Source organism: Sparus aurata, chromosome 5 (assembly GCF_900880675.1).
Source record: "Sparus aurata chromosome 5, fSpaAur1.1, whole genome shotgun sequence".
In the NCBI taxonomy this organism is placed as follows: Eukaryota; Metazoa; Chordata; class Actinopteri; order Spariformes; family Sparidae; genus Sparus; species Sparus aurata.
In genome coordinates this window covers 24,143,420-24,157,272 of record NC_044191.1, presented here as the reverse complement: position 1 = coordinate 24,157,272, position 13,853 = coordinate 24,143,420, and the positions used below count along the sequence as shown (strand labels likewise).

At 42.6% G+C, this 13,853-nt stretch overlaps 1 protein-coding gene across 3 annotated transcripts in view; it reads left to right on the top strand.

The window, feature by feature from the left end:
- The first annotated feature begins 339 nt into the window (after positions 1-339).
- The window catches only part of LOC115581522 (transducin-like enhancer protein 4), a 37,110-nt gene continuing 23,596 nt past the window's right edge, over positions 340-13,853 (top strand). Inside the window, exons 1-4 of one of the 3 annotated variants that reach the window (XM_030416671.1) lie at positions 340-1,006; positions 1,358-1,455; positions 3,259-3,322; positions 3,480-3,524. In XM_030416671.1, the coding sequence (XP_030272531.1) occupies positions 962-1,006; positions 1,358-1,455; positions 3,259-3,322; positions 3,480-3,524 (252 nt within the window). In that variant the 5' untranslated portion in view covers positions 340-961. The remainder of the gene's footprint in view (positions 1,007-1,357; positions 1,456-3,258; positions 3,323-3,479; positions 3,525-13,853) is intronic. The other 2 variants (XM_030416670.1, XM_030416672.1) reach the window with 2 other exon arrangements.

Here is a 13,853-nt window from a genome sequence, read left to right as displayed (position 1 = left end):
GTTCGCATCTGCCTGGATATCCCGATGAAAAAAAACAAACAAACAAACAAAAAAACAACACATAAGTCAACAGATAGTTTCCAGATTAATCCATGTGACATCTTTCAGGAGCTGCTCGAGCCCCCCACGTGGGGAAGTCCGCATAAATCTCCTCGTGTCGGAGGTGATTGGACGACACGTCGATGATTGGCAGGAGAGTGGAGCGCAGGGTGAAGACCATTGGCTGCCTTTAATGGCCTCTCCTCCTTCAGACCACACACCATTGGCTTCGGGGGGGCTTCGCGGAGGAAGCCGGGAAGTTGTAGTTCTTTCCGGCCGACGCACATCTGTAGTGCTTATTACCGACTAATATGAATTAAACTACACGTCCCGACGTCACGGTACGGGCGCCTCTAATTGTTGTGAATATGTAATTGCGCTCGTGCGACTGGTCTCTTTCCAAATTTGGCTTCGCGAGGGGCAAGCTGCCACAGTCGGTGAGGTGGTCGCTCCGCCGGGTTCTGCTGTGCGAGGATGTGAACATTGAACGGAGGCTGCAGGACATTTAACCGGCGAATGCGTGACGACGGGACGCAGCGGAGAGGCTCAGACGCGGACAAGCAGGGTCATGGTGTGCCAGAAGTCGATGCTCTGTAGGGAAAATCAGAGAAAATAGAGGATTCGTTGTTTAGTTCACTGGGGGAGAATATTGAGCTTCGTGCGCACAGAATTACGCGCTGGAGATTTTTGGAGAACTCTTGCATTGGTTGTCTCACTGACTGGACTTGTTTTTATATATATAAGAAATAAAAGAAAGACGGGTTCGAGGATGTTTCCACTCTTTACGGAACCTGCACACAGCCCGCAAACCGACCACTGACTGACCGACCCTTTTTACGCACGGCTCAAGCTCCGTGCTCGCACATTTTTTAATTTTTTTTTTTTTCTTGTGTATGTGGACGAACTTTGCAATACATTTTTAATGATTCGGGATCTGAGCAAGATGTACCCCCCGGCACGGCATCCGGTAAGTAGAGAGCAAAAGCAGCAGCCGAGGCAGTTATGTCAAAACAGCGCAGATTAACAGCCGCGCGCCTGATGCGTAATCAGTTTAGATCAAGTTTCCGTGCCACTGCGCGCCCGCACTGGACAATTGCGCTCATTGTCAAACTGCTGCAGCTGCATGTGTGAGTCTGTGAGTGTGCGTGGGTTAACGTGTGAGGAGCCCGAAACCGAAAGGCCACCCTTATCACAGAAGGCCTATTGTCATTCTACAGTCTTGTCTGTGTGTGTCTGTGTCGTGACACTGAACTTTGGCGGCTCAGTTCTTCCTCTCTCCCCCTCCCCTCCCCTATACGCTGTTTTGGTTTGGGTCGAGGTCCCCCACCAGCCGGGACAGCCGTTAAAGTTCACCGTCACCGAGTCCTGCGACCGGATCAAGGAGGAGTTCCACTTCCTGCAAGCCCAGTATCACAGGTGAGAGTTTCAGCGATGGCAAACATCTGCATGGAAACATCTTCTCATCATCAGACCGTGACACATCATACCAGTGAAACTTGATATAATACTTCTGATTGATTTACATGTTTGCTATCATTATACAGACCAAAACATTAATCGAGAAAACAATGAGTAGATTAATAATGGTGACATAAGCCTTAGTAGTAGCCTGAGTTCTTATTATAAACTGAAAGCTCGGCATTATGTGAGAAAAAGGGTCACATATGGGATGCTGACCTGGCTCGCTCCAGTCATGCAGTATGACCAACGTTTTCCGGGAAATGCATGATGCAATGACACGAAATCCAAGACACCCATTGATTTTTTGGTTTGTTAAGGGGTTTAAATAAGAAATTAAATATTTCTAGTCAGAGGTAAATATCCATCTGGAGATCCCATGAAACGATTCTCCTCAGAGCTGCTGCTCGCGTTTGTCTCAGGGGCCCTCATCTATCACCGGTGACTAACCACAGGTAAACCCCATCAACCTTGGTATGCATGCCTCTCTCTGCGAGCCCAAGTGGTGTGAAATACTTCTTTACCCGACATGATGAAGTGTGAAATACATTGCTCGGGGGGCAGAACCGTAAGCACGATGCCAATGCATAATAATCGCCCACCTCTGGCCACCACGTAATTATTGCCCAATCACCTGGTGAGATGAACCAGCGGTCCAGTTTGCTGGCCAAAAACCCCGAGCTGAATGAGCTTGAAGCAGGGACAGTGTCTGCTGCATGTGTAATGCTGCGATCAGACCGCTTCATGTACGCATGAAATCCAAACTGCAGGGAGACACCGATTTGGTAAAAAGGGGAAGTCAGGTTTGGTCAGATATGCACACTGAATACAGAGATCTTGTGGGTTTTATTCAGCAGAGTAAAACTTTCTGTGCTTTCCTGTCACATGGAGTGTAATTTCAAATATAATAATAATATGTAATATTTCACAACATAACTTTATATCTCCACCTCTGTTGATCTTGTAACTTCATTTTAAAGGACTGTATATTTGCACTTTTGGCTGAGTTAATCCTCCAACCTTGCAGGCAGATAAAACCAACTGGACACTGTCACCATCACCCAGCTGAAATTAAGGTTTATGCTCACTCTGACGCGTTGAAGATTCAAACTTTAATTTGAAATGTTCAAAGCAAAGATGTCCGTATTCGTCGTGCCTGTGTCCTAATTCTGTCTCCACATTGTACACCTGCCAGTTTCCTCATGAACTACACGTACGTGTGCTTCCTGTGGTGATACGTGGAGGCTTTCCAGTAACACACAACATTAAAAAGAGTTAAGCTTTTGTGTAACCACAGTAGTAAAATGGATCCTCATTATATGGTCGCTTTTTTGTCGATGGTGCAGTTTTGGCATCCACTCACACTGTAAGAATATATGATGAGGTTTGTGTGGTCGCCTATTGATCCATTAATTACTGCTGTGTACCTGCTGAGTAAGTGTCTGCAGGGGAAACTGGTGTGATCTGAGCAACTCTTCTTCTCTAACCCTCTCTCTGCTTCTTCGTTGCACTTAAATTTAGAAATGCAAATGCAAAGTAACAGGATGTAGACGCTTTCAGGCTCGCGTTCTGCAAAGTGACATCTATGATTTACATTTTTAACATGTCAAAGAGTTGTTATCTTGCAGAGTATCAGAATATAAAGTCCTATATGTAATATCTGTTTTTTTTAAAATTTCATTTTAAATGTTGTGTGTGTGTGTGTGTGTGTGTGTGTTTGATAACGAAATACACTAACAACATTTTCCTTCTGCCTCACAGTCTGAAACTGGAGTGTGAGAAACTGGCCAGTGACAAAACTGAGATGCAGAGACACTATGTCATGGTGAGTCTCACTGATTACGTGTGTGTATGTGTCCGTATGTGTGTCTGTCTGTGTGCGCACGCGTTAATGTGTGAGCAGTTTTTTGGTGTGTGCAAAAAAAGAGGAAAGGAGAAAAAACTTTTTTTGACCTTGCTTTGATTGTCGTTTTTTTTTCCAGTACTACGAAATGTCATACGGGCTGAACATCGAGATGCACAAACAGGTAGGAAGCGTTCTTTTGCTCGAACGTTAAAAAGAAGCAGAACCGATTCAGACGACACCGTAGTGGGTGTGAGAGGAACACGAGTTCTTGAAACTGCTGCTGATCACCAGCGGCGCTACCATGTCATCGCCTCAAAAGATCAAACTGCAGTCAGCTGATGGAAGTCTAGTAATTTAAAATCAAAGAATGTCAGATTTCAAATTATTATTATTTTTTTTCACAGTTGGGGGCCTCAAATCTTGTTGATATTTTTGTTAAAGTGGCACTTTGTAATTTTGGAAAAAGAAACTCAAAGTCAGAATTTGATATTTACAATCATTATCAAGAATCATTATTATTGGCATTTGTTGATCTTCCTTTGCATTATTTAAAGGTGCATCATGTAGTTTTGAGAAAGAAATTCAGACAAAGATCATATTTACAATATCAATAAGGTGATAATACAAACTCAGAAATATTTATTTGATGAAAATCTGTCCATAGTTGAATAAACAAGCTGTCCTCAGAGAAAAGTAAGGTGACTGAAGCTGGAAAGGTGGCTGCTCGGAGGGTCCCGCAAATATAAACAGTAATAACAATATAGACACCTGTTTGTCTGAAGTCAGTCATGATGAACTCAATCAGTGATGTTTCTTTTCTGATTAAATTTCTTTCCCAAAACTACATAGTGCATCTTTAACATTTTTAGATACAATAATGAGTTCATAATTTGCTTGTGTCTTACAACAAGAGTCATTTCTGGCAACCAGGAAATACAGTGGCAGCTTGAGAAAGAGTGCAACAAGCAGAATATATATATAAGATCCTGGACAGCACAGTGGTCACGTTTATTGAACAATCTTTTGGGTTTTTTAAACATCGCCAGTTATTTATAACGATGAAACATACGAGGCACAAACTGGTGCTCATGCTTTGCAGCTGTCCCAGAATACACATTGAAGTGCGACGTATTCACAGTTGTGTTGCCCGGTGAGGCCGAGCAGTCGTTCCCCGTGTGAATAATGACTTCATCAGTTTAATTGAATGAGAAAATGGGCTGAAAAATGAGCCGAGCGAACGAGGATTTGGCCTTTAACGAGCCTTTACATTGCTGCTGCCTTTTTTTTAACATGGAGGATCATTAGCATAAATGTCTGTGTTAACTGCACATCAGCTGCCAGACTAAATGGGCCACAGCTAACCAGCTACACACACATGGTGTGAAGTGGGAAGTGTGTGTGTGTGTGTGTGAATCTTTGTGTGTTGCGAGGGGAAGTGATAAATGCTTGGCCTTTGTCTTGTTGCGTGTATTATTTTCAGTGTGTGTGTTTCTGTACTGTGTGTTTACTTTGATGCATGTGCACGTGTGTGTGCGTGCATTTGTGTGTGTGAGTGTGTGTGTGTGATGGGATGTCCGTATAACAGCCTGTATGTATGCCGTACATGTTTGCTTAGTATTTGTGTGTACGTGTCTGTGTGTATTTGTCTGTATGCACACTGTGGTTGTTTATTTAGTTCTGTGTGTACTATGTGTGTATTCATTCACGGTTTGTGTGTGTGTGTGTGTGTGTATGTGCTCAGATATTGTGTACGTTTACTTGGCTCTCTTTGCTGGTCTTTGTGTTTATGTGTGTGAGTGTTGCACACACATGAAGCGCCTTTACCGGAACACTAATCAGACTTCTCTGATGAATTATGGGGTGTCTGCTGTAAATTCTGCAGTCTGCTGTTGTGTGTGTGTTTGTGTGTGTGTGTATGTATTTGGGGGGAGAGAAAAAAAATGAAAAAAGGTGAAATATGGCCGGTGACTCTGTGTGGGGCCGATGATTTCTGTCAGGAAACAGTTCTGGAGAGTGAATCCCTAATTTCTGCCAGCAGTCTGTGTGTGTGTATGTGTGTGTGTGTGTGTGTGTGTGTGTGTGTGAGAGTTTTGGAACCGAATGATTTTGATGCGCAGGTTGTGTTTTTGCCAGCGTGCATGGGCGTTAATGTGTGTCTTCCATCTACGGCATTCAGTACGATGATACGACGTGTGTGGCTCGTTGAGTGGATGCCGAGATTGAAGGGAGGGGGGGAGGTGAGGGTGGTGGTGGAGATGTTTTGAGGGTGAGGTGTGTGTGTGTGTGTGTATGTGTGTTTGTGTGTGTGTGTGTGGCCCTCAGTCCCATTAAGGCAGTCGGCCTCCGCTACCAGGCGAATTGCTAATATTGCTTGTTTAGCATTTTCTGAGGGTAATAAGCCCATTGATTTTAGGCTCCGCTCTCTGTTTTATTTACACAGAAGGGCTCTGGTGCCCTCGTTAAAGAGAAATTGACTCGTAGATGGAGGGGAGAGGACGGGCGGGGGGGGAGGGCCGAGGAGGGGTGCGCGGGGTGTAGAGCATGAGACTGAGCCGAGAGAGAGAGGACAGCTAATCAATTGCAAATTAGTGAGGCTGAAAGAGGAATAAAGCAAAGGAAGGATGGGGAGAGCAAAAGGGAAGGAGGCGGGAGGAGAGCGCGGCGAAATGAGGAAGCGGGCTCAATAAGACGTTCTGATACCGAAGACTGGCAGTGTTTGCAACCAGCCCTGACAACTCATTTCACTGCAGCCGACAGGGAGCCATTTGTTTCATTTTGAGGATTTTGCTCACGTAATGTTTTTTATCCAGCATTTTAATATTTTGAACTTGATTCTAGAAAATGCATTTGGAGCGAGATTAAAAGCGCACAGGCACCTTGAAATGACAGATAACTTTCATATAAAACTGTTTTAATGAAATACAACAGTGTAATTTAGTGGTTCCCAACCTGTGGGTCGGGACCCCACAAGGGGTCACAGGATTAATCTGAGCTGGCCCAAGTGACAAAAGAGTAGTTAGATATTTTGGAAAGTACGCTCCCTATTTTCTTGTTGAGGGTTAGAAGCAAGGTAAATACTAGGGCTGAAACGATTCATCGAGTTACTCGATTAACTCGATTATAAAAATTCCTCGAGGCAATAACTCTGCCTCGAAGCCTCGTTAAATTCCTATGACACGCACTATACGCGCAGGGATCTGATTGTTCCACACGGGCCGTTGTTCAGGAAGCACACCAGCGCGTCATACATGTTGAATTTAGCTTGCTGGCACAATTTAGCTCTGTGTTTGTAGTGATGTGATGCGGTTTGACTAGATATGATGTTTAGCTTTGATGTTTTTAACCTCTTCAATCCGAGCTGCGCATGTTGCATTATACACCTTATAAGCTAACCATGTAGCAACATATTAATGCAGCACACCAACTTAACGGGAAGAAGCTCAGCTAAACGCTCATGATAATCATTTTCACCTAATCGGAACTCAATTCAGACACCAAGCAACTAAAGGAGCACGTAGAAAAAACACGCTATTGGCGCATGTCAGAAAAATCGGCGTTAGCGATTACGCTACTTTATGCTACTTTATGCTAACGCTACATACAGCATGTCATATGAAAGCTGGGACTCTACAAATTTCAACGGTATACGTCTCATCACTCTGCGCCCAAAACTCACTGAAACAGCCGCCGAAGAAGAGCAAAAATAAACATCACTTTATACAGACATGATCATGAAATACGTGCTACATTGGCTGTTTTGTGATTATAAACTCTGTTTGAGTGCATTACACCGCCTCCACCGGCTAATCCAATGTGACTGTGTCACTTTGAAATGATTCCTGACAGTTCAGGATAAGTTTCGGTTCCAGGAGGACCCTAGTCTTCCCACACAGTGTATTTGCCTCCTTGTGATTGGCGGATTAGTGTGGTTATCATGGATTTGGGGACTGAAGACTGAAAAAGTCTTATTTATAATTCATTTATTTTATTTGTTTATAATTGTTTTATTTACATTTATTTTTTATAAATTGTACACATTGTGTGACTGTTTGGCTTGATATTTTATATTCATTCCTTGTTCTCAGGTGGGTAATTTGCAGAAGGTGCAATCCTTTTTTTGTAATGTTGTATTAAGAAAACAAAACCAAGGCCAAATGGCCTTTACTATTTAAGTTTGTATTCACAGTTTTACATGGTATACATGTTTTACAGTAAGTTGATTTAACTGTATTGTTGTTTAATTATTGGCACTGGCACTTAATAAATGGGCTTAGTTTTGGAGCCAAATGTTGGAGTTGGAATGAATACCTCTGTTTTTTTGAGAAATGCTTGATCATTTTACAGCCACATCATTTTCGTTATGCATTATTTGTTTTGGTTGTTTAAAAACGCCGTAAAAAAATTATCCGATTACTCGATTAATCGATCGATAAAGTGTTAGATTAATCGATTACAAAAAGAATCGATAGCTGCAGCCCTAGTAAATACCAACCACAAACAGGGGGAAGCAGCTAGTGTTGCTCTCTCCGAAGGTAATGAAATCTGTCTCGTGTGTTGATTGCTTGTTCAGAAACCTAGCCATGAAAATGACAAGCTAGGGCAATTTTTTGGTCAGGTGCAGTGATTTTCTGGAGTCCTGGCTGGTTTCCTTTGTCTGTTGGTTATAAAATATTGCGTAATTCTGATTTTTTCTCTAAAACATATCTCTTTTCAATTGAACTGATGCCAAGGACCAGTTCAAAAAAGGCCATTTGAATGTTGCTCGGACTGTTTTTGTAGTCTTTTGTGGCAGGGTTATCCATCGCTGGTAAGCTCATCACGACGTTCATCAGTCACTCCTCCATTAATAATAATAATAATAATAGTAATAGTACTGTGGGCTACATGACTTTCAAGGTTCTCCTTCCCGCGGGTGTTTTCATATCTGAACATCATGAGCATTTCTCCAAAATTTGATTGGATTTCAACTTTTCACCACAGGGTCGGAGCACTTTTTCTGACATCTCCTGCAGTCCACACCACTGCAGACTAAATGCGCTATCCAAGGCTGTTTATGCTGCAATGCCTCATTTGATGTGAATAGAGCGCTGCACACAGATTACAAATGGTGGCAACATCAGGTTTCACATATGACTGCTGCGCACAGATTGCAAATAATCTCTTTTTTCATGCATAGGTCTAAAGAATGAAAATAGAGACGAAAATAGGGCAGCATAGGAATGATCGTATGTTGCCAGCTGCAGCTTGCAAGATGTATATTTGGTAAAAAAAAAAGGTGAACGTTTGACCTTACAGAAGCCAAAAGCAAACATTGGTGTATTTATTTGTGGTTTCATTAATAAGCCGAGACTGAATGTCCCCTTACTTACAGTCAGCAGACAGCAGGTATCATCACTGCGAACCCTGTCTGAAGGAAGAGAGGGCTTATCTTAAACTTCAGTAAGATGCAAAAAATACTCTAAAACTCTATTATAGAAGGGTTTGGATGATTTGTATTTAGAACAAACTAAATCTTTACATTAAGCACTAATTTAGCTGAATTTGTTTGTAGCCTGTGTGTCTAACACCCCTTTGTTTTTCCTCCCTTTTCCTCCCAACCTATCTTGCTGTGTCTTTCACACACCCACTCGCACACACATGCAGTCACAAGGGAGTACAGCCTTTATATGGTGGGGTCCATTAGGTGTATTAGCTGGTGGTGAAAAGTGGTGCTGATGTGGTGCTTACAAAGCTCCACAGGGGAGATGGACATTTGATCTTCTCTCTGACCCAATCTGACTCCGGGGCTCCTGCCTGATCTAATTTCTTTGTTGTTAGGACTTAGAGTGGGAGTATTTGAGCTGGTTTTTATTTTTTTTGGGCAACATCTTTGTGATAAGTGGTTACTGCCTGGGTGTTTTTGTGCTATGCTAGCTCACCATCCTTTCGTAACAAAGAGAGTACTGTAATCCAAGTAGGTGCTCTCAGGTAAATAATAAAAGCATATTCAGTGGCAAATTCTGCAGTCGAACCCTGCCAGAAGTTGTTGGGAGTCAATGGCTGAGGAAGATCACACCATTTATTGCATGCTGTTGATCTGATCACAGGGGGCAAACCATAAAATGAGGTGTTTGATGTTGCACAGCGACTGCTCACTGATTTTTCTTTTTTTCTGCCGCAGGAGCATTTCTCTAGCTCCTCACACTGAGGGTCAAAGATAAATTCAGTGCACATGATCTCGCCTCTGAGGTTACTGGGCTTTATGTGACCACAGAGTCCTCTAATCTCGCAATAAGCTCCCCGGATCGACCGGGTGTGAGTCCTAACCTAAGAGGCCTCTCTGGCCAGCCGTTTCTTATTATTTATTCACTGTCAAGACGGCGAGGGGTTCAGGTCGAAGTCGAGGCCTGCAGAGAAAAATTCCCCAGGTTTGCTCAAATCACAGGACACTTTTCAGGAAATAAAAGGAGCCCTGCTTTTTCTTTTCGGTCTCTGCGGTGTGAACAGACGCGTTGGGCAAATAGGCTGACATCCCTGCACTCTGGCCGACAGTCACGATTGCCTGCCATTGATGTAAAATGTCACCTGAAATTGGTTGTGTTTCCTCCTGGAAAAGCATCTCCATTTCCTTTTCTGCTCCGCTGCTTTTGTTTCCATTTCTCTGCCAACATCTCAGGGTCACCTCTTCAAAACGGATCGATCGAAGGTTCAGGTTGTAGAGTTGTTAGAGGAGATCTGCATCTTTACAACTGAGTGGCTTTAGGATCCTTATTTAGTTTGACAACACTGTTTGTCCAACAGTCTTTTTAAATAAACCATTCTAGTTATGGTTTTAGTGGTTTGCATGCAGGGCTTTGAAATATTATTGTCATTATTGATTAAACTGCTCCACATTTGGGTCCATACAGCCCCAGAAAATAGTATAAAACCCAAAGATAATTAGTTTGATATCTAAATATCTAAAGTGGATTTGATGATTTATCAATTATCAATCAGTTGTCCCCCAATTTTTTTTTCAAGATTAATGATTCATTGACTTATCGTTTAAGCTCTTAATCACATAAATTTTTCATTAAATGAATTAAAGGATAAGTTCACCTAAAAATGAACATTTAGTCATTATCTACTCACCCCTCATGTGGATGAGAAGTCACATTTCTGGAGCTTCACAGCACATAACCGTTGCAACCTTCTCAGAAACAACAAGAAACCTACGAAAAGCCTCCATACAGCTCATCTGGTTGAACCTGGAAGTCTCTGGAAGCACCTAGAACCCTGAAAAATGATTTGTAAAGACAATATTTAGACCCTTGACACGCTGTCAATTTTGTTCACCCACTTCAGGTGTGTAACTAGGGTTGGGCCAATGAACGATGCAGTTGTCCATCGCTGAAGGCTGACAGCCATGAACTACTAATCTCTGACCATCATAACACCGTGATTCAAATGGCTCCCCAACAGAGAGCACAATTAAGTGGCATGTCCCTTTGGAGTTGCCATAGGGCAAGAGTTGTTGTTGTTTGTGATATGTGCGTGGGAGGAAATTAAAAGTAGCATGTTGCTGCTCATTGCATTAACACTATGTCTCCACCTCCCGTTTATTATTTCCTGATTAAACCAGCTGAGTTTGCGGCAGCAGTGTTTCTTTTCCCTTGAGACGCTGTTTCTCTCAGTTGTGCCTTTTTCATACACAGTTTCCTTAGCTTAGCTTCCTTGGCTAGTCGGCCAATGTTGTTTTATGCATATTAGGCAACACAAAGCTAAGTTAGGGACATGTGGCGCGGAGACAAGGACGCTTTTAAAGTATGTTGGTGGTAATGGGAGATAGTTTGCATAATCAGCAGACACTACAGCTGTCTGAACCATCACAGTGTTAAACCATCAAGTGAACCATCAAAGTTAAATCATCATTGTTTGGTCCAGATAAAGTTCAAATTGACTTGAATGTCAACCCTGCTTTGGCACACAATAAAACAAAAAAGTTATGGCTGGTTTGCTGGTTAAAATGGTTTGCAAAAATGTAGAGCTGTGGCTGCGGCGCCCCGGTGGCCTAATGGCTTAAGGTGCTGACTGTGTAATAACAACTTCCACAGTTTGGTCATTTCCCATCCCTCCCTGCTCATTTCCTTTAAAATCAATAATAACACTTAAAGACCTCAAACTTACCATCACTGGCGTGGACTGTGGTATGTGTTTGGCTAACTTTGGGAGCTGGGGAAGAAATTTTGTTTTAATTCTGGTGTTGCTCGGCAGCCCTCTTATGTCCAAACAGCTCATACGGTGTGATGCTCGCTACTGTAGAAGACTCATAAAAGTTGTAGGATCAACAGCTCATTTCCCAGCTCTAAAATGCTGAGCCTCTATTGCCCTCAACACCTAACACTATGGTGCCCCTGGGCAAGGCACTTAACCCCAACTACCTTGTACAGTGAAGTTTCTCTGAGGCTGATATGTAGCAGGCAGCTCCCCGGTGTGTATGAATGTGAAGCAGAACCGAGCTGAAAAAGGGCATGTGTGCACAGCAAGGGTAAACATTAAATATAGAATGAAAATGTCAGTGTTTTAGGTTGTCTGTGGGAGTGTGGGTGGCTGCAGCCCTGCCTCTGGTTCCCAAATCTGCTTGACCTGAAAGGGCCGCCTAATTCTGCTGATAGTTGGTGCACAGACGCCCTGAAAAAGATGACAGTCATGGCCTCTGATGTCTCATCTTTAAATGTCAGCACAACAGTATGTTCAATAAAGGCACATCGGCAAAAAGAATCAGATCCCTTTGGATGTCGCTGATTTGGGGTATTTTCTGACATAATGAGATAATTGTCAATAAGTGAATCATTAAGTGTGAATATTGAATGAATCAGTGTAGTGAGTGGAACCTCTTGAGTGTGTCTGAAGAGTCTGACGAGTGGATAAGCCTCAGCTTAAGAAGCCATGCTTCTGCCCTTTTGTTTAGTTGTGCGTGCGTCTGGCTGAGCACATCTTTGGAAGACATAGCTGCCTTTTCTAGCCGCACCTCTTCTCTGCAGCATCTTCTCTTTGCAAGTAAAAACTTCGCCAGAGCTGCTGCTGCTTCTTTGGCAGAGCACGCACCTTCTGCCCCAGTAAAGATAAAGTCAGACTTTAAACAGCTGTAGTCCTAAAAAACTCTACAATATGTTTTTAAAAAGGCAGCTGTTGTTTGAACCGGATGTCAGACCCTCTGAATTCTGGTATCTCCCAGCTCTCCATCATGGAGCTGAAATGATTAGCCGATTAGGGCTCAAGGTTAATTCATATTGTCATTCTACAGCAACGCATTGCAAGTTGTAGTCGCATCATGCTACACAAGAAAAAACTATTTTTTATGGTGGAGTGTTGAGGATGAGTTCAGGAGTCTCACAGCCTGAGGAAAGAAGCTGCAGCTGGTTGTGTGTCTGTGGATACTTCTGAATCTTTTGTCAGGGTCAATACATTTGCAACTGTTTTAATCATTTATTTGTCAATTTCAAGTCGAAATGCCAAACAGTGTCTAAAATGTGAGGATTTGCTTCTTTTCCTTTTTTCTTTTGTGACAAAACTCACAACAGGCTTCCAGGGTGAGACTATGTGAAGTGCGACTAAACATTTTTATCGGTAGCGACAGATTTAAAAAATGTACAAAAGTATTTTTCACTAAACACAAGCTGGTTTGGTAGCAGTTGCCTTTGAACAAGTAGTAGCCTTTCAAAATATTTTCTTCAGATTATTTCATCAGCGTGTAGCAGGATTGTATGTCCATCTTGCAAATGTAAGAATGAGAGAAACCACCCGTTTTGTCCTCGGCCTAAAAATGCTTTATCCTCAATCCATTGAGATTATTATTTCTTGTTGTGTGTCCTGTGATTGAGATGAAAAACCCATCATACAATGATTTACATAGTGTGTTAAGACATTTAGGGAAAATAGTTTACTGGATGAGCCCAAATGATGTGCCAGTGCATCTAAATGAAAAACCAGTGCGACGAGTGTGAAGAGTCAGTCAGTCAGCCATGCTAAACTGTGTTGACTTTAGAGTCAAACCCTGAAAAAGTTTCTGTATGGAGATCAACATTTTTTTAATGGCATTTAATCAGCAGTGATGACCTCCCACAGAAGATTCTGCCGTTTGATCGGGGCTAAAGAGGCAGCTTCCTCTGCTATCATCCAAAGGAGCAGTCAGCATCCTGTTGTTTTTGCTTCAACAATGTTATTTTAGCCCGCAGGTCAAACTGTGTCCTGCTGCGTAAAATTTGATTGAGTTTGTACTACCAGAAGAAAAAAAGTAAAATACTGCTGTAAGTCTTGGAAGTCATATTATTTGTCAAATCAGAGCCCCAGAGTCGTCTGATCATTGCAGGTCACATGACCTCTCTCGAGGAAAGACTTTGTGTTTTTCTGGTTGTTCGTGTTTAATCTTACAACCAAAGCAGGTAATGTGTTTCCCCCTGTGCCACTTAGCGTGTGCTTTTGTGTGAGTCGGTGTCTTTTGTCTGTTTGTGTTTGGATTTGAGTTGCACTACGAGCACTCCCTTTGGGA